Source organism: Podarcis cretensis (genome assembly GCF_951804945.1).
Source record: "Podarcis cretensis genome assembly, chromosome: 16".
Classification (NCBI taxonomy): Eukaryota; Metazoa; Chordata; class Lepidosauria; order Squamata; family Lacertidae; genus Podarcis; species Podarcis cretensis.
Window position 1 is genome coordinate 11,510,195 of NC_137186.1, and position 20,868 is coordinate 11,531,062.

Consider the following 20,868-nt stretch of genomic DNA (forward strand, 5'->3'; position numbering starts at 1 on the left):
AGTAGCCACTGAAGGCTTTATGCGCCATGAAAAAGAAATGGTCCTTTCTTAAGCCACAAATAACTTTTCAGGGCTGATAGTGTGGGCTGGGCTTTTTGCTCACATACACCCAAGGCTGACTTTCCAAACAAAAACAAGAATATGGAGAAGCAAGTAGAATTATTTGTACATTTATAATGAAATTATGGTTTGAATTTATTTACAACATATAGAAAAACAAAATCAGAGAAGAGTGTGGTTGTTGGTTTGTTTTTTTAAAGTGAAAGCAAGCTCCACCAGATCATTTTCTGTGGGGCGGGGAAACACCTCCAACACTTATTCCAATACTTCAAACTTTTACTTGCCCTTTGAACACAAGACAGCAAAATTTCAGGTCCAGTGGTGCCCCCTCCGTCTCTGCCCTTGACTGCAAGTGTTTTGGTTGATATTAGCCTAACAGGCCCAGGAAAGAGCCCGCCACAGTTTTGAGTCGCTATAAAACAATCCCACAAGTTTTGTGTTTTCCTCTTCGGCCGTGGCTGCATGTTACCAGCACCCGTAGATGTCCCAAGCTCAATGCATCTCTTATCAGCAAGACAGCCACAAAGCAAAGAAGTCTGGTTGGAGGTGGTTTTTCGGAACGGAACGAGATTGCAACGATGCCATTGCTGCAGAAGTAACGACACGCCGGCCAGTCGAAGATCCAAGCACAACGGGGTGAAGAGAAATTACCTCAGGAGGACCGGTTCGAGATTTTAACACCTACTGCTAAATCCACCCCCACCCCACAGCAAGGGGAGAAAAAGTAATACATTTTCTTCCCTGACAAATGTGACTTGGCCAAATGAAATTAGAGAGACAAAGAAGAAAACAAACCAGCTGCTTGACAAAACAATTCTGAAGTTGTTTTGGAAAATTGCATTACAGATTTGATTTTTTTTAAAAAAGAGACCAACAGAAAGAGTTTTTTAAAGAAGGTGATTTTCAGGAAACAGGTTTTTCAGGCAAAGGTTTCCCCCACCCACCCCAATCCTATTTAGAAGACCAAGCATTACACACACACACACAAAAGTAAAATCCAGTTATAAAACAGAAATGCAAGCAGAACAGCAGCAGGCTTAAGTTATTGAACTTCGCTGGTTGGCTGGCTTCTTTTCCAAAGCCAAGAACAGGTGCATGATAAGCTGGAGGGGGGCATTAAAAGAGAGAAAGGGAGATATAATGGAGACATTCCCTGCGAGTGTAATGCTGACACTGTTTATCTGCAGTTGTATTCCATTAAGCCTGCGGCTTTCAAATTGCCTTTGATGGAGGAGTCCACTGCAGATATAATAGCAAGTTCTTTTTGTCTGTTTTTTTTTAAAAGAAATAAAACGAAAACACAAAAACGGAGCCCCTGGCACAGAAAGGGCCATACTGCATCTCAGAAGCTTGTGCAAAGAGGTCAGGGCCGATGTACATTTTGCAGAGATTCTTTGATAATATACATGTGTTATTGCTTGAGAGAGACAACAGGTGGAAGGTGGCAGAGGCAACTGCAGCTGCAGCAGCTAAGGTGCCATCCAGAATGGCATCTGTTGCTTTGCCCGCTGCTGCGACGAGGGGTACTGGTATCCTAAGCTCCATGTCTGCGAGTAGCTACTTGCGGTTTTGTGAACCCCGTGGTCTTCTTCTTCATCCGAGGAGTCGCCAGCATAAGCCACCAGGCCGAATCCCTTTTCTCCGGTTTTCATCTTCTTAGCTGGGTGATCTAATGATGATGAACAGAGAGAGAGAGAGAGAGAAAAGAGAGAGACATCCCGCCCCAGGAAAAAATAAGAGAAAGGTAAAAAATATCCCTCAAAAACATGTTAATTCAAATGAGAGGCATTAATGAATTTTTTTTTCCAAAAAAAAAGTTAGTCGGACACCATTTTGAGGTCACAGAGCCAACAACGGTCACCCCGGGTGGGAGGTCAGGCGATACAGGACCGGCAAACAGCACAAGTGTGATCCGTCAGAGCCATGTAAGAGAACACAGAAGAGAGAGAGAGAAAAAAAAGAAAAACACAAAAAGACAAAGAAAAGTCAAGTTAGCAAAAATGAGGCAACAGGGTTTGCAAGTTCACCGTTAAAGAACAACATGTTAAAAAAAAAACAGGAGGGGGTTGAAAGTGTCCAACTACCATTTTTTAAAAAGGGAAACTTTTAAGAAGGGGGTGGGGAGAGAAGTGTTATGTTCTGTCTCCCAGTTAGAAGTGTCCAATTCAAGCTGGATATCCTACCATCAGAAAAGCCACGCTGAGCACCTAAGCACAGAGCGGAAATCGACTGACTATATGTCAATTTCACTTGGCATCATGGGGAAAGCTAAGGTTCCCTGCTTGAAATGCAGAATTCTGCTTTTCTGGGTATTGAGGAGGAAGGAGTGTGATGTATTGCTTGGTGGAGGAGGATGTAAGGAAGAGAGAGAAAAAGAGGGAAAGCAGCAGTAACTGGGAAGGAGGGCTAGGATGCTAGGTACACAAATCAGACCAAAGCAACAACCCTGAGCCCTGAGAAGGAGACATTGATCTTTTCCCTGCGGTGTCTGAGCAAAGAAAAACATAAGCTCCAAGAACAGCAGATCCAAGTGCGGAAGGGAAAAAGTTCTACTGTTCTGCCCACTCTCCTGATCAGAATGGGAAATGGATGGCTTGCATCATCTGTCACCAGTCTGGTGCCTCCAGATGTAAAACTCACATCTGGCTGGCTGGGGCTGATGGGAGCTTTCATCCAAAACATTTTGAGGGAACCAGGTTGGTGAGAGATGACTTACAGCTTCCTCGTCCTTCTTAGAAACATAGAAAATAGGCAAGGGACATCACCCAGCCCTACCTGGAGATGCCTTTTTTGGACTGAACCTGGGACCTTCTGCATGCAAAGCTCTACCACTGAACCGCAGCCCCTCCCCTAAAAATAAAGTAAGATTCCAGTCCTCCTGGTTCAAAACAAAGGGCTGATTTAAAGAAGAACAGAGGAAGCTCCCTTGAGTCAGAGCAATGGTCCATTTGGCTCAGTATTATCAACCCGGGCAGAGCCTCTCCCGGATTTCAGACAGGGAGTCTTTTTCCCAGTCTAAACTGGAGATGCTGGATATTGAGTTAGGGGTCTTTGTGCGTGCAAAGCAGGGGCCTCCTCTTCCCCCCTCTCACCCCTTTTCTGCCCTCCTGCCCAGGCTCCTTTACGGATCACAAAAGCCCGGGTGCCATTTTTTAAAGGCTTGCTCTTTTGTTTGTGGTGGTGTTCATACCAATGGCCCCCACATGGCACCCATGGGAGAGAGACAGGTGGTATTCGGAAACTTCTCCCTGCAGAGCTGTGAATTGTGGGAACAGGAAGGACATTCACACTCAGAGCTCCTGGGAACTCCAGGTCTTTAAGGGTGTGTGCATTTTCAGAGACAAATTGTACCCTTAGCTTTACCACTCTGTCATTTTACTCTTTGGAGTTCGTGTAAGAATAAAGGTTTGATTTACCCTTAGCTTTAGTTTCCCTAGCTACTAACAAAACTCAGAAGACAGGGAACTGAAAGTAAGTTGTGCACACAAGAGTTTAGCACCTGGAGGTGACACTGGGAAGAACAGCCTAAGGTTAGCTAGGCCAGCTGATGGAATGCAAGTACAAGTCACGGCTCCCGGCCGCCCACGCTCACCATTGCCGCCCACTAAGGACCCGTTCCGGTCGTCAGGCTCCACCTTCATCCCAGTCACTGGTAAAGCCGGTGGAGGCATCAGCTGCCTGTTTGGAAACAAGGAGCATTTCAAGCTTATTCAACCCATTAAAAATCCTGGTTTAAAAACCCTAAATATTTATATTAGGCAGGTCCTTACATTATTTTTGGCCCCTGCTGAAAACTGTTATGCATGGGCAAACTTAGCCACATTTTAATATGGAATTTCTATTTTATACCCAGCAGCATCGCACCTGGCCCAGTTCTTAAATCAGTGGTTAGAATCAGTGTAGTTTTGAAAGGTTCAGCCCGCCATCTTCCTTCCAAATGGTGTCCAGCTGTATACAAACGTTGACAGAAACCTGCTCCTCCATCATCATAAAAATTTGTTCACGGTATCCTAGGATGTCCAAATGCATGTTTCCAAAACTAAAGTGTATTAAGACTGCAGATTAAATTTATATTTTGGAATTCTGTGGGTCAATTTGTTTTTAATACTATTTTATCAGTACAGTCGTGCCTTGGTTCTCAAATTTAATCCGTTCTGGGAGTCCCAAAACAGTTCAAAAACCAAGGCGCAGCTTCCGATTGGCTGCAGGAGCTTCCTGCACGCAGTCAGAAGCCGCGTTGGACATTCGGCTTCCAAAAAATGTTCGCAAACTGGAACACTCACTTCCGGGTTTGTGACATTCAGGAGCCAATTTGTTCGACAACTAAGGCGTTTGACTACCAAGGTACCACTGTATTCTTAATGTGTATTTGTTTGCAAACCGCTAAGAGGTTTTGAGGATTAAGCAATATATAAATCCTGTGGAATAAATAAATGGTTTAGGAACATAAGAAGAGCCTGGCTGCTGGATCAGGCCAGAGGCCCATCTAGTCCAGCATCCTGTTCTCACAGCAGCCAACCTGAAGGCTCTGGGAAGCCTGTGTGCAGGTCCTGAGCGCAAGAAGAACTCTTCCCAGTTGGGACTCACTGGCTTGGGACCAGGTTGCTTAAAAGACCATCTTCTCCCATGGTTAGGCTCAGAGGAGCCTGCTGAAATGAAGGACCGTGACTAACCCAGGTCCATTCATTTCCATGGGTCTACTCTTAGCTGGATAAAACCTGTAGGAACCTGCCTTATAACAAGTTGGCCCATTGATCCCATCTAGCTTAGTACTGTCATGTGCAGTATGTCCTGTTTTTAAATTTTGTAGTAAGCTGCTGTTGAAGGGTGGGTAATAAATTTAACAACATGGTCTACAACTATATATATATATATATATGTGTGTGTGTGTGTGTGTGTGTGTGTGTGTGTATTTTCACAATACCCCAAAACTCAGCAACCTCACTTCCCCTAATGATAGGGCCTGAGGAGCACTTCCACACTGAAACACATTTCATTGCAGTTCCCACTCAAAACTGTACCAGAGCAAAGCTGGGCGTCACAGCCACAACCTACCTGTCCCTCTCTCTCTCCTTTCCTGAGGAACTTGCTGGCTTCGAACCCGTTCCATCCATCTCGGTCTGACTGGAGAAGCCTGTACCTAAATTAGTCATATGAATGGGTCCATGCTATGAGCAGAAAAACACAGCGGCATTAGCAAATCTAAAACTATGACACAAGCTATCAGCTCCTTAATGAAAACTTGCAGCAGGCCCAGTCTCTTTGCTCTCTACACACCATTACAGGCCATGCTTCCGTGTTTTTTCTTTTCTGGGCCTCTTAAAATGCTGTGCATTTTGCACATGGTAAACTGGAAAGCTTGCTGCACAACAATGCCCAAACCACCTGGGAGCATGAGCATAGTGTATCATGGCTTAAGATACTCTGTGCAATCCTTTCAAGAGCCCTTGAAAGGTAGGCCAGGCTTCATTGTTTCCATATTGCAGATGGGAAGGCTGAGGCTGAGCAAATCGCTAAGGAGGCAGGTGTCATTCAAAGCCAAGGTGAGGTTTGAATGGGGGAATTTCTCAACACACAGCTCAGGTTCTGTGCCACTCCAGGATTTGAACTCAGGTGTGTGGAATATTTACTTCTCTTCCAAAGGAAAAGGTAACAGGGATCCGTTTTTGTTTTAAAGGGCTGTTAAGACTCAACAGCTTTTTCAGACCAGCCTCATAACTGAGACTGCAGCAGCCTGTGCCACCTGTGGCAAGTAAGAACAGCTGCCAGGGAAGTTAAGAAAACAGAGCTGGTTCCCTTTTCTTCTTCTCCTTTCGAGCTGTCCAAATGTCACAAATGACTCACCTATGTATGGAACGAGGAAGTTGCCTTACACCAGGTCAGAACAGAGGAAGGTGCCTGCTAAAACCAACAGGCCCTTCCGTTCCAACTCTTGAAATGAAATGTAGCATCATCATCTGTGTCTGTTTCTGTTAACTAACCATTCACTTTAGTTTAAATCAAGATCTTCTATGAACATTCTTCTTTGCTCAGTATTTTTGCTCACTGTAAACTCAGCATTAATTTTCAGTGGCTCTTTATATCTTAGCCACTGCCTTTTATTATGAGAACAAAGGAAGGTTCCTTAGACCAGGCCAAACCATCTAGCCGGCACGGCCCGCTCTGACTGGCAGATTTCCACGATCTCAGACAGAGAAAGTTCTTCTCCTGTCAACTCCTAGCGTGACTTTTTTTTTTTTTAACTGGAGATGCCACAGAGTGGCTGGGGAAACCCAGTCAGATGGGCAGCGTATAAATAATAAAAGTTATATTTTTATTATTATTAACCTGGGACCTTCTCAATTCAAACGAATGCGCCTTTCTATTTCAATTATGGCCCCTCCCACACATGGGCAGACAGGCTAGTCACTTGTGTTGACTTACTTACAAGCCTAGTTTAGAGATGGAACACAAACAAAGAGGAAATAGTGGCATCTATTATAAAGTTTGAAATTGGAAGGAAAAAACACTCCGTCCTCGATCACCACCACAAAGCCTCAAAACCCAGCGGAGAGTAAGATGCAAACTGGGACAGCTAGTGGGGTCCCTCAATGGTGCAGGTAGCAAGGCAAAATATATTTTGAAGGTCAATGGGATAGGGGACAAGGTGTTGCAAAAAAATGTAAACAACAGGGGGTCAAACTACTAAGGAATTCATATGGTATGGCTTCCGAGCTTCCTGGTCAGAGCTCAGACAGATACGAGATCAGGAAAGGGCTGTGGCGAATACTCTCTCTGCTTCTACTGCAGGCTGGGGAACCTATGGCATTCTAGATAGTGCTGGACTTCAACTCTCATCAGCCCTGACTACTAGCCATGGCTTCTGGGAGTTCAGAGTCCAACAATATCAGGAATCTATATGTTCTCTCACCACTGCTTTAAAGTGTCACAAGGTTCCTTTTTGTAACAACCATGAGAAACCAGGGTCCTACCTCTTGAATGGCAAACCACCTCGCCCAGCAATTGCTTTGGACTCCTGGAAAAGGGTCCACGTGATGTTGGGACTACAGCTCCCATCAGCCTCAGCCAGCATGGCCAATGGCCAGTGACGATGGAAGTTGTAGTCCAGCAACATCTGCTGGACACCTCGCTTGGGAACGCAAAGCCTGCCTAGGGATTACTGCCCATCCCAAAGAACGCAGCACATTCTTTGGACAAGGTGATGGGGAACTTAAGACGAGCCTGATGAATCAGGTCAGTGGCTCATCTAGTTCAGCACCCCGTTCTCAGACGCTGCAGTCGGGAATGCGCAAGCAGGAGCCGAGCAAAAGAGCGTCTCTCCCAGCCTGTGGCTTCCAGCAACTGGCAGCATGTCCGCCCTGACCGTCCAGGGCCCACCTGATGGCAGGGCAGTTGAAGAACACTAGCTTCTACTGTATCTGACCCGAAGAGGCTTGTAGAAAAAACTCAAAAATCCAGGTATGGAACCAGCTCTGTGACCAAAGGAAAGAGGGGCAGGGGAGGCAGTAAAATGGCAGGGAGTCACTCCACCTGGTATCCCAGCAGCCCAGATTCCCGCTCATCCGGCAGCTCTTCGGTGAAACGCCTTTTCTGGCCCAGCTGGGGTTGGGGCTGACCTGGCGGCTGCGTGGTGGCCGGCAAGGTCGTCTTCACGGGGGCGGCCGGGAGGAAAGGGGCGCTCAGCGGCGTCTACAAACCATGCAGGTCAAAAGAAGAGAGGGGTTATTTCTGTTATTTTGATACTGATCGCATTTGTAGCCCACCTTGGCTCCCCTTTGTGGACAAACACCAGAGTGGTTAAAAAATACAAGTAACAACAAAATGAAAATGTATCTTAGAAACATGCACACAATCTCATTGCATTTAGAAATCGCTTCCTGTGAAACACGGGAGCAATTTGAGACAATAAAATCGCCCGTTAGAAAAGCAATTTCTTAAGCACCAACGACTGAAACAGTAACATGTATTTATTGTACTTGTATTGTCTGTGTTTTGTTGTTCTGTTTACTGGTGGTCACAATTCAGCCCATATTCAGAGCTCCCTTCCCAAAACCAACCGCTAACTAAATCCGCTTCCATGGGGCTACATTTGTGGCTGTGAAAGGCAAGTCGGGCCTTAGCTTTGCACTGCTCTATTTGGTCAGATCTGCCCTTCCTAAGGCTCCCAAGCCAGGCTCTCTTTTTAGTTACATGCCTACTTCTCTCTCTCCACCAATCAGTGCTCAAATTAGAAGGGCAGGGATTTTTGTGCTGGGCCTCAAGCTCATGTTTTTAGACACCAACGTTTGGATTCCTTACGAGCCTCCTCACTCCCTTTCCCCTGTAATTGGAGCAATGGAAGGCTCACACCCTGCAAAACCGAACACTCTCCCTGATGCTGTGTGCACTTCTCATATAAACAAGAGCCCAGATTTACTGGTTCGCCATGGCATGAATGGGCAGCTTGCCCTACCCCCACCCACAGCAGGTGAGTCCCCCACCCCACCCCAGAATGGAGTAATGCATCACGCCTGCAACACATCACAGAATCACAGATTTGGAAGGGACCACAAGGGCCGTCCAGTCCAACCCTCTGCAAGGCAGCGACTTTCTGCCCAATGTGGAGCTCAAACCTATGGCCCTGAGATTAAGAGTCTCAGTAGGACCTTGATTTTTAAAAAGAAAAAAGAGAGAAAAAGATGTGAAATCTGATAACTTCTCATTCAGACCCCAAGAGATATACTCCACATGTTAATGTTATCAAATCTCCCATCCCCTGCTAAAATACAAGAGCCCCACCACCACCACTAAGCTGTTCTGCTTAGCTCCTGAAGACACACCTACATTCCTTTGATCTCCGGGTTTGAATGTCCTGCTTTAATTGCCATTTTAATCACTGTGCTGCTTTAATGGGCTCGTTTCATTGTGCATTTTAATTGCCCCTGTTTATTTTCACATTCTGATGAAGTTGTTTTACTGTATGTTTCATTTATGTGTCGTTAAAAAACTTTTTTTATTTACCGCTTGTAAGCTGCTTAGAAGCCACCTCCTAAAGGACGAGAGGGTGGCAGGCTCACCCATAAAGCAGACTACAATTAAAACTTTTTTTAAAAAAAGTTTAAAAACTTCTGAAAAACAATTTAAAGCGTCTATGAAACAGTCTAAAAAATAACAACAGCCACCCCTACAGAATTGTTCTTTAACCTTGCATCTCCAGATGTTGCTGGACTACAAATCCTATCATCCCCAGCTGGCTTCAACAACGGTCAGAGATGATGGGAGTAGAAGTCCAACAATCTCTGGGGATTCAAGGACACTGCCCTAGACACTACTGGGTGCCCCCTCACCAGTCATCAGGCAACATTCCCTGCCTTACCTGGCCAGTGCTAGCGGGAGACTGCACTTGCGTAATCGGGTACTGGGTGGGCACAGGTGGGACTCCGGTGGGCAGTGCTAACACTCCTGGCGCCAACGGAACCGCAGGAGGCACAATGCCTGGCACCCCGTAAGGAGGCTGTACCGGCTGCTGAGGGGGTGGAACCACAGGGTAGCCTGCCTGAAAGCCGCTGGGGGGGTAATACGGTGGCTGAGGAGGGACAGTCGTTAAAGCTGCAGGCTGTGCAAACCCTATGGGGGTGGGGAGAGGAAGAAAGTAATAATAATTATTTATTTTATACATGAATTACTTCCTATTGAAGCATGTCAAGGCAATTTCAATAAAAATACAGAAAACCACTGCATATATTAAAAGAGTTGAAATTCTTACATAAACACACATAAAAAGTTTCAAACCCAATACAGAGTGTGACCTGGGGCACAAATAAAAATATCTCTTAGAAGGCCTGCTGAAAAAGGAAAGCCTTCAACGGGTGCTGAAAAGTAATGGTGACTGTCTGATACGAAATAGGAAGGTGTTCCAAATTAACACCTGCCCAGACGCTGAGGTCCTGCACCGAGGACCTTCTGGCGGTTCCCTCAATGCGAGAAGCCAAGTTACAGGGAACCAGGCAGAGGGCCTTATCGGTAGTGGCACCCACCCTGTGGAACGCCCTCCCATCAGATGTCAAAGAGATAAACAACTACCAAACTTTTAGAAGATATCTGAAGGCAGCCCTGTTTAGGGAAGCTTTTAATGTTTAATATGTTATTGTATTTTAGTGTTTTGTTCGAAGCCGCCCAGAGTGGCTGGGGAAACCCAGCCAGATGGACAGCGTATAAATAACAAATTAAATTAAATTTAAAATTAACATGCTGGTGGGCATGTGGGTGGGGACAGAAAGAAAAGCAGGTGGAGCAATGAATCCAAATTTTACATAGTAAACTGTTCAAACTGTCTTTAATATTGTATTTTAATTGTTGCAATCTGCTCCGGGATCTTAAGAGTGAAGGGAGGGTTGTTAAACAACAACAACGGGCTGGTTTCTACACGCAGACACACAGAGCCCTTTCGCTCCTCCATTCAGGCAAGCAAGAGGCATTATCAGAATTCCAAGGACACATTCCAGCCAGACAAAAGCACTCAAGGGGTATATGAAGCAAGGCCCGTGCAGAGGTGTGGCCTGGGCAGAGTGTGTGCGGCTTGGGTAACACAAGAGGAACGGATGTGGCCCTCTAGGCCTAGCTATCTCCAGGTCTATGGCCCCCTGCTCCAGCCTGAGGTTCCCCACCCTGTCCTTGCAAGCACAACAGGGAGCAACCAGGTGGCAACAGAGAACTGCATTACCCACCATTGTGATGCAGCCCCCCCACCCCCCAGAGAATGGAAAGACTGAGAGCGTTTCTCCACCTGTGGGCTTTCATAATGGCAAATTTAACCCCAAAGTCTCTGGTTTCCATCTTTCATCTCCCTCCACCACCGAACTAAGTGTTGCTCGCTGTCAATACACACCTGTTATGGGGACTGCCGTGGTTATCTGGTTCACAAATCGCGAGTATTCAGCATGAACCTTGGAAGAGATAAAGAGGGATCAGATTGCTTCGGTTTCAATAAAGGACACTCATGCTCTAGTGGGAGACCGTATAGCCCTGGTTAGGTGAGCCTAGTTGCACGCAAACTGTTAAGCTCCTCCTGTACGGATTGGTTCTACTGCCCAGTGCCACAAGTGGGAGTCTGTCTGGGGGCAGGGAAGGGGCTTCTTCAGTATCGGGGATGAGGAACCTTTGGTTCTCCAGATGCTGCTGTAGTACAGTCATACCTCGTGTTGCATTTGCCTCAGGTTGAGCGTTTTCAGGTTGCGTCTCGTGGTGACCCGGAAGTACTGGAAAGGGTTACTTCCAGGTTTCGCTGCTCGCGCATGCGCAGAAGCGGCGAATCGCGACCCAAACACATGCAGACACGGGTTGCGTTCTGCTCGTGTTGCGAACGGGGCTCTGGAATGGATCCCGTGAGCAACCAGAGGTACCACTGTACTACAACTCCCACCAACCCCTAGCAAGCATGGCCAATGGGCAGGGGATGATGGGAGCGGCAGTCCAAAATGTTTGGAGGGCACCAGGTTGGGGGACACTGCATTGAAACAACAGCATCCCCCCAAAAAAGGGAAATCAGGGCCATTACAAAATATAAAGAATTACTCAAGACTAGCACAATCACAAATAGTCAGTTTCAACCGTCAGCTCCGATTACAAAGTATGAGACGTTTTACTAAGCTAAGCGACTGCACCGTAACGACAGCTGGGACAGCTCAGTCGGAAGATCATGAGACATTTAATCTCAGGGTTGTGGGTTCGAGCCCCAAGTTGCAGAGAGCTGGACCAGGTTGGCTTTTGTGGTCCCTTCCGACTCTAAATTCTATGACAGCTGGCCAGTATGATTTGGGAAGGTTTCAAATTAGCAAAAAATGGAAGACATGCTGCTTTGTTCCCAACAATAATCCTTTTCACTAGGAGGGTCAACACGCTGCTGGGACATCAGGGGCTGCCACAACCAAAGGATGCTGGACTCAGATTCCCATCAGGCCCCAGCCACCACTGCCAGGAAAGCTGTATATAAAGTGCAGAAAGAGATGGGTGCTTCACGTGACTTTGGCGAGAGAGTGCAACAATAAAAAAGAAGGGCTTACTTACTGTTTGTAACAGGTTCTCACAAAGCTTTTTGGCAGCTGCAAGGCCTTCTGGTTTTGGATGGCTGGAGGAGAGTAAATACAGACAAGCTCTTGTCAGACTCCAGACATCCACAAAGATGGTCAAAAGGTTCCTACATAGCAGGGGGTGGGACTAGATCAGCGTTTCCCAAACTTGGGTCTCCAGCTGTTTTTGGACTACATCTCCCATCATCCCTAGCTACCAGGATCAGTAGTCAGGGATGATGGGAAGTGTAGTTCAAAAACAGCTGGAGATCCAAGTTTGGGAAACACTGGACTAGATGTCCCCCGGGGCTCACTTCCGACCCTGCTATTCCAATGTTAGGAGTCAGAAGTCCTTGCTCACCTGCTTCAAATCACCCAGGGATCCGCTAGTAAATCCCAACCTGCTTAATACCCATCCCACATTCAGCTGATCAGAAAGGCTTCATAATTAAACTAAGCCAGTTTACCAAACTTGACATTGCAACTTAACACTTGGGATGGCACACAAAAAGCCGATTCCTTCCTGGTGACAAAGCCCAGCGGGCTCCCAACTCCCTACCTGATGTAAATGTACATCGGCTCAAAGGCTTCTCGGCCAGAGGCAGGTTCGATGCACCCAGAGCCCTTCCCCCGGAGGAACACCTTGGCGCCGGTCTCAATCTGGATATGTTGCAAGTAGGAGCAGCCTGGGCCTTCGACTTTCTCCTTTACGTTGAAGGTAGGTACAGCGTGTTCCAAGCCAACAAACAATTTGTCCTGGACATAGTGCATCTGTACATAAACAGAGAGAGACACCCTTAGGTGTTGCATTTGACACTAGAATCAGGAAAGGGTGGGAATGGGTTAGAGGTCCCCTCTTCCCAGATGACCTGCTACGGCTGCAATCCCCCATCCTAGGCAGTTCTTGTTTCAGTGGAAGGCCATAGCTCAGTAGCAGAACATTTGCTCTGTATGCAGAAGGTCCCGGGTTCAATCCCTGCCATCTCCGCATAGGGCTGGGAAAGAGAACCTTTTCTGACACCCTAGAGAGCCATTCCCAATCAGGGTAAACAACACAGAGATAGATGGACAAGTGGTCTGACTCAGTATAAGGTGTGTATAGACAGGGTTAGCCAGTGTGGTGCCGTCAAAATGTTGTTGGACTACAACTCCCATCATCCTTGACCATCCCGAGGCCGATAGGAACCGTAGTCCAACATCACCTGGCAGGCACCACACTGGCTACATGTTTGTGCGATGGCACAGTGAGGTCTCCACTCTTTCTGCAAGCTGAACCCCTCTCTCCATCGTGTTTCTCTAAGAGGATGGTATCGACAGAGCCCAGCTGTACAGGCTCTGCCTTCTTAATCCTCTAGGTAAAGGAATCAAACTAAGCAGACATGGACAGTTCAACAGGCAAACAGGTGTAAAGCAAAATGCAAGGCAGTGTTCAAAACTCCCATTGTTCTAGGTGTGTTTTGTGACAGTTTCTGAGCTCTGGGTGCAGTACTGAGCCTAAGATTTCAGATTAAAACTGCACAGTGGAAGGAAAGGAGGACCTTTTTCTGCCTCCAGCTAGTCTCTGAAGACTGGAGAAGAGACCCTCTTAGGGGGGCGGGCAGGGGAAGCATGTCTTTGTTTTTTGCAGTCTTAATATGAGGAATACACAGTATGAAAAATGAACATAAGATTTTAGCTGTTCATTTTCAGCTTTGTATTCTTGTTATTAAAAAAGCATGCCTAGACATTCCATTGCTGCACCAATAGCCTAGGTTTAAGGTGCCATTTAGTTCCTAGCTTTCATATCTCAGTTTCTAACACTGATGCAAGGGTAAAGACACAAGGACTTGGCCAGTACGTACTCCTCCTGACTGGAAGGAGGGCTTCTGGCCAACAGCTGGAGGCAGCTGAGTGATGGGGGCAGGTTGGTGGTAGACGGTAACTGTAGCTCCATTGAAAGTTGGACTGGATCCAGTGGCAGCTTTCACAACGCCGTTTGTAATGATTTCCTTGATTCGGTTTACTGCTCCTGTAAGGCAAAAATAAATAAAACAACTTTAGTCCTACGAAAAGAAGGGAAATTGTGGTTACTACAGAAGAAGAAACATTTAGGGTAATTTCACAATCATTATTCATTTAGGATATAGAACTGTTATCTGTGTTGGATTTGAATTGTTTTCATGTAGGTGCTGTTGTTGCTTTAGAAGATCATGTGAAGGACACTCTGCATGAAGCCCTGGAGAGCTGCTGCCAGACAGCGTAGGCGGTACTGAACTACATTGACCCAGTGGGCCTGACCCAGCATAAGACAACTCATTATTTTCCCAAGGACAGGCTCTTTGAGGGGAAGGCCTGGTGGTAGAGCATCTATTTTGTAAGCAGAAGCTCCAAGGTTCAATCCACCAGCATCTCCAGACAGGGCTGGGAGAGACTCCCTGTCTGAAAGCTTGGAGAGCTGCTGCCAGTCAGGGTAGACAATATTGAGCTGCATGGGCTAGTGGTCTGACCCAAGCATAAGGCAGCTGCCTATACTCCTATCATGCAGTTATAGAGCTGGGAAAGGCTTTGATGGTCATACAGTCCAACCCCTTGCTTAAGGCAAGGTTTATAATGTTGGAAGCAACCACAGCAACCCTTAACAGATGGGTGCCCAGCGAAAAAATTAAGCAACAACACAACTTCATATTTAATAACAACTCTGTGCCTGTTAGGCTAACGGTCCCTTAGTCAAGTGAACTAACCTCGGCTGTGTACACACTACACCTTAAAACACCTTAAACACATCCTTCCCCTTAAAGAGTTGCACTGTGCTTTATCCCTCAGTTGCAATTCACAGCAACTCTTAACAAGCTACAGTGCCCAGAATTCTTTTGAGGGAAATAATGTGTACAGCACATACACAGCCATTCTCTACCCAGGGTGTTGAATCAGAGCTTACTTACTATCCACCAGTTCTCGCGTTTGCCCCTGGACGTGCAAGTACAATGGACGATCTCTGCAAAACACAAGTTGTAATATTTATATTTTAAACTGAAACAAAGGTCTCCACTGGAGGCAGTCAATGTCACTGGGACTCTGGGAATAAACTGTAGTCAGCCTCATAGGGGATAAAATGCTGCACTTGGGGGCACTCTTAAGGTGAGGGCTCTCTGTCCTTGACATTGGGCACTGTGTGTGTTTGCTCTCATTAAAAGGGATTTGCAGGAAGGTAGCTGTTTGGTGGGGGGGAAGGAGTCCTCCTGGTTTTGCAAACTGAAGAATGGTAATGGTGGAAGAGCAGAGGATTGCCTGTTGCTTCCTCCATCCAATAACATTTGACTTGTGCAGTTTTAACTTTGCACATCTCGATCAAGTGAGCAGCCAAGTCACATAGCTTACAAAATTACAAAAATGCACAAACGTAGCTGGTATGCTCGTTCAGGTCCAATATCTAATCCATAATCACTCATTCTTCTACAGATTTTTTAATCCTGGAGAGAACCAGAGGAGGAAATTGAAGAAGATACAAACCCAGGTCCAACTTTTGCTTTCTCTTCTGCAGTCATGTACCTTCCCCGAGTTGAGACTGCGGCTCCGCTCAGCCTACTTATCTGCAGATACAAAGGGACAGTGAATTGCTCAGATTAGGAAATGCAGTAAAATCCCCGCTGAATCAGGAGAAAGGCTCACATAGTCCAGCAGCCCCAATTTCCTACAGCAGCCCTTGGAAAGCCTCAAGGGGGAGCTCACAAGCAGGGCCTAGAGGCAATAGCCTTCCTTCACCCATTCATACACCACCTATTTGACCTCAGCAACTGTTAAGCAGGCCCCATCTGCACAACATAAAGATACTGTGTTATGTGTCATGACATAAGGATACAGAGAGCTGTTAGAAGACCTCCTATTTCCAGTATGGAGAAACAAATTCTAGAGTTCCCTGGAAAGAGGGACCAAATGCTAAACTACTTTGGGAACAGTAGTTTTGTGAGCTGAATAGTTATCTCCCAATAGATCTCACCATCTTTAACAAACTACAGTTTTTATTATTATTATTATTATTATTATTATTATTATTATTATTTGGGGGGGGGGAGAAGAATCATGATTGTTCAAACTGGTATAATGCTGCTTTAAATGTATGGTGCAACGAGGACCTAAGACATACACTGATTCTGGAGCTTCCATTTAGCTAGGATTGCCAATATTTAATGAACCAAAGCAAAGTGGCAAGGCGTCTGTTTGCATGCAGAAGGTCCCAAGTTCAGCCACTGGCATCAAATAAGGCTGGAAGAGAACTCCCATCTGAAACCCTGAAGAGCCGCTGCAAGTCAACCTTGACAATGCTGAGCTAGACAGACCCATAGCTGGACTACTGCTGCCTCCCCCAAGACTCGCTTAACAGCTATTGACACCTGGCTGTTCCAAAGGTCGGACAGGGTTTCAACAGGAGAACCAGGCATATCAGCTGGAAAGTACCCCAGAGCCACCTGGAAACCCATAGGACCAATTAGCCACAAGCAGCACAGACCTCATCCTGCGTCTGCCCTCTCGTCAGGAGGTTTCGGCACGTGAGAGGCACATCGTTTATCTCCACTTCTGCGACGACAAGATCATCTTTGCTCTTGCTGGCAGCCGGTCCTTTTCCAGGAGCCTGAAGCTGTTAACAGATCAGACAATGGGCATCAAGACACATAAGCCCCCACCCTTTGCACACTCACCTGCCCCTCTACATCCGGGCAAGGAGGAGGCATGATCAGAGTTCAAGGGTACATTCAAGACAGGCAGAAACACTCAATGAGGGTGTGAAGCAGGGCTGGCAAGAGGTGTGGCCTGGGGAGAGTCCCAAGGGCCTACAGAGAAGCCTGAAGGGTTGCATTTGTTTGTTTTGTTTTTTTCTTTTTGCATTTTCAGTTACAGTGGTACCTCGGGTTACATACGCTTCAGGTTACATACGCTTCAGGTTACAGACTCCGCTAACCCAGAAATAGTGCTTCAGGTTAAGAACTTTGCTTCAGGATGAGAACAGAAATTATGCTCCGGCGGCGCAGCAGCAGCAAGAGGCCCCATTAGCTAAAGTGGTGCTTCAGGTTAAGAATGGACCTCCGGAACAAATTAAATACTTAACCCGAGGTACTACTGTACATTCATTTCTTTCACTAATACAACATCTTATACAATGATAATCATCCATTCCCAGATAGGCTGGGAAGTCTTCTTAGGATAAGAAATAACTTGAGATATTTCATGGCTGTAACCGAAGGGTTGAATTTGACCCCTGAGCTTGAGGTTCCCCAACCCTGTCACAGGCTAAGAAAGTAGAGTCTCGCTTATTAAGCCAGACTTTCCGGCATCCAAAGAGAAAAGGGGAAGTCACTGGTACGTTAAAATCCCTCCCCCACCCTTGCCAACTTGTTCTGAAAGCAGATGCGACTGAACCAAGGGATAGATTTCATGCAACCAGTCCAAATTGCTCCAAAATGTTCACTACTGACAGAAGGGGAAACCAAATTCTTTTCTTTGGAAGGATGACGGAGTTAAAACAATGGCTGGCTCATTCACCCTTTATAGTCTTAATTTTGCAGTGCAGTTCATACATTGTGTACAGTCATACCTCGGGTGGCGAATGTGACCCGTGCAGGAGGCACATTCGCAAGCCGCAGCGCCGCATCTGTGCACGTGTGACATGATTCGGTGCTTCTGTGCTTGACGCCATTTTGTGCTTCGGCTCATGCGCCGAAACCCAGAAGTAACCCATTCCGGTACTTCCGGGTTAGGCACGGTCCACAACCCAAAAACACACAACCCGCAGCGTTTGTAACGCAAGGCATGACCGTATATTCATTGTCCATTTGCAGAGCTAAATCTAGGCTCAAGGAGACTCACAGCAAAGTGCCATCTTGTCCCAGACACCCCCTTTTAATTTAATCCATATCACTTTCCCCAGAGCTTAGCTATCTTGGGCTGACCGCCCATAGCCTCAGGTATTGTCTCATGGGGGGGGTGTGATAAAATATAGCCCCTGGTATATGCCTGTGGCAGCAGCCAACTGCCGCTGCAACATATACAGAGTTCAGAATGACTGAAATTCTGGAGTTTTGGGGGGCAAATTCAAGACCATAGCAGCAGCACCAGTAAAATAAAGTTTTTAGAAGTATTTATCTTAATGGGGCCTAAGGGAGGTGTTGGGGACTTCTTAGGGAATGTGTACCCTGGTAGGTGCCTGGACAAGTCTGAAGGCAATGCTGGGCTTGGTGAATTAATTTTTGATCAGTTTCATGTCAACACTGCTGGATGTTATGTGCTCATTTTGAACTGTTTTCATATCATTGTTTGCGGCTTGTGATATGTTGCTACAGATCTGCCTATCTCACAATTGCTATTTTGTTTTGTTCTTAAGGCAAACCACTTTGACCACAATACATATTAAAGGGTAAACAGACAAATGAAAAAAGGGCACGCTGATTGCAGAACAAACCTTCATTACAACCCACTGATAGCCAACACAAGGGGTTATATCCAACCATGTTGACCCACTGCAATTAATTTCAATGGGTTTGATATGCCCCAATACACATTTGGCCAGATGTCAGGAAACAATGGGCAAATAGTTAATAGCATGAGTGAACAAGTCCAAATCCTAAATTTGAGACTTCAGCTGTGTACACATCAGAGCACATGGCTCCCTGCAAAGAATCCTGGGAACTTAAATTTAACCTTCACATAGCTACAAAGCGCAGCACCCATAACAACCTACAATTCCCATGATTCTGGGGGTGTGCTTTAAATGTATAGTGTGTATACAGCTTTCTTTTCTCAACCATCATGAAAGTTAAATGGCTTCTTGCTTTCGAAATCTGATGCCTTCACCCTGCCAGCCACTGACCTTGTCCGTTGAATTCGCCGTTGGTTTCAGCTTCCCTTTGGCCATTAACATGGCATTGATTTTGGCTGCCACAGCAGCGGCTGCATCCAGAGCTCCGAGTGGGGCCGCTGAGCCCTCAGACCCTGACATCCCAGATACACTATCTCCGCTGCCCTGGACAGGCCGGCCAGCCACGGGAGTGGTTGCAGGAAGGAGGAAGAGAGCCGGAGACGGGCCAGGCTGGTCCCATTTGCTGCGTCGCCTGGAGAGAAAAAAAATCAAATTAAAGCTTCAGATTCCCTCCGGGGCTGCTGCCTGTTCCTTGATCTCCTCACTCCATAAGGCTCAGCACTTGTAACACATCTCGACGGCTCAAAAACCCTCTCAATAATCCTGGCAACAGCAGCCTTAAAGGATAAGACAATACAGTGGTACCTCGGGTTAAGTACTTAATTCGTTCCGGAGGTCCATTTTTAACCTGAAACTGTTCTTAACCTGAAGCACCACTTTAGCTAGTGGGGCCTCCTGCTGCTGCCGCACCGCCGGAGCACGATTTCTGTTCTCATCCTGAAGCAAAGTTCTTAACCTGAGGTAATATTTCTGAGTTAGCAGAGTCTGTAACCTGAAGCGCCTGTAACCTGAAGCGTATGTAACTTGAAGCGTATGTAACCCGAGGTACTACTGTATTTGTTTAAGGTAGATTTACAGCCTCTCGTAAGCCTGGGGTGGGGGACCTGCGGCCCACGAGGTGTTGCTGGACCACAACTCCCATCCCCGCGACCATGCTGGCTGGGGGCTGGCGGGGAATGGTAGTCCAGCGACGTCTGGAGGGCCTCAAGGGGACCCCGGCACGGGCGAAAGCCATAAACGGGCTCCTCCTCCTCCGCCAGGCCTCTCCCTCCCCCTCTCCCTTCCCTTCCCGGCCTCCCCTCTCGCCCGGCCTCACAGCCGCGGCCTCCTCACCCTCCCGAGGCCCCATGCTCTCGCTGCCCCGAGCTCCCCGTTGACATGGCTCAGACGACCCTCTCCAGGCCGCTGCCGCCGCCGCCGCCTTCTCCGCTCTGCTGAGAAACTTCCCCTCCCTCGCGTCACTTCCGTTCCGCCGCCGCCGCCGAAAACGTCACTTCCGCTCGTTGTCGTAGCGACGGTGAAAGGTTGCTCGGGAGAGAGAATGCCTGGCACCATAGCGATAGTAAAAAAAGGTAGAGGGGCGCACGTGTGCTCAGGTTCCGGCCGTATACATGTAGAGCTTATTGATTTAATATTTTGATTATATTCTTGCTATTTTATAATTTCAATTATTTGCTTACTCTTTTTTTTTTTGCTTATTTAATATTTTTTGTTTCATTTATTTGCTTACTGTTTTATGATGTTGTTTTTGTATTTATCATTTTATTTATTTACAGGCATTTCTAAACGATAATATATATTTAAAAGAAAACTCTAAACAATAGATACACAATAAAAAACCCCCAAAATCCATTGAAACGAAAACGCAGTTAATAAATTATGGAAGTGGGAACTTCTCTGTAGAAGTTAATTTGTAAGAAAGGAATTCCGGGGGAAATGTCTCCTTTTGACCTTTCCTACTGTGGCGCTGTGGGTTAAAGCCTCAGCGCCTAGGGCTTGCCGATCGAAAGGTCGGCGGTTCAAATCCCTGCGGCGGGGTGCGCTCCCGCTGCTCGGTCCCAGCGCCTGCCAACCTAGCAGCTCGAAAGCACCTCCGGGTGCAAGTAGATAAATAGGGACCGCTTACCAGCGGGAAGGTAAACGGCGTTTCCGTGTGCGGCTCTGGCTTGCCAGAGCAGCGATGTCACGCTGGCCACGTGACCCGGAAGTGTCTCCGGACAGCGCTGGCCCCCGGCCTCTTAAGTGAGATAGGCGCACAACCCCAGAGTCTGTCAAGACTGGCCCCTACGGGCAGGGGTACCTTGACCTTTA

The 20,868-nt window shown here is 46.9% G+C and overlaps 2 protein-coding genes across 6 annotated transcripts in view; both read right to left on the bottom strand.

Moving 5' to 3' along the window:
• Positions 1-20,868, bottom strand: part of FCER1G (Fc epsilon receptor Ig) — a 74,556-nt gene that overhangs the window by 31,404 nt on the left and 22,284 nt on the right. The window lies entirely within an intron of this gene.
• Positions 155-20,033, bottom strand: KHDC4 (KH domain containing 4, pre-mRNA splicing factor). 4 transcript variants are annotated; one of them, XM_079958088.1, is made up of 14 exons: positions 19,891-20,033; positions 18,949-19,189; positions 16,594-16,722; positions 15,597-15,676; positions 15,029-15,081; positions 13,949-14,115; positions 12,667-12,878; positions 12,106-12,166; positions 10,928-10,985; positions 9,416-9,666; positions 7,591-7,749; positions 5,116-5,228; positions 3,653-3,738; positions 155-1,720 (listed from the first exon to the last, which is right to left on the bottom strand). In XM_079958088.1, exons 1-14 carry the CDS (start codon positions 19,935-19,937, stop codon positions 1,530-1,532), a joined length of 1,848 nt encoding a protein of 615 aa, XP_079814214.1. In that variant the 5' UTR covers positions 19,938-20,033; the 3' UTR covers positions 155-1,529. The 4 variants fall into 4 exon arrangements, 2 of the variants coding, with proteins under 2 accessions (XP_079814214.1, XP_079814213.1); XM_079958087.1 differs by having other exon boundaries at positions 155-1,729; XR_013834035.1 differs by having other exon boundaries at positions 1,666-1,729; positions 5,116-5,200.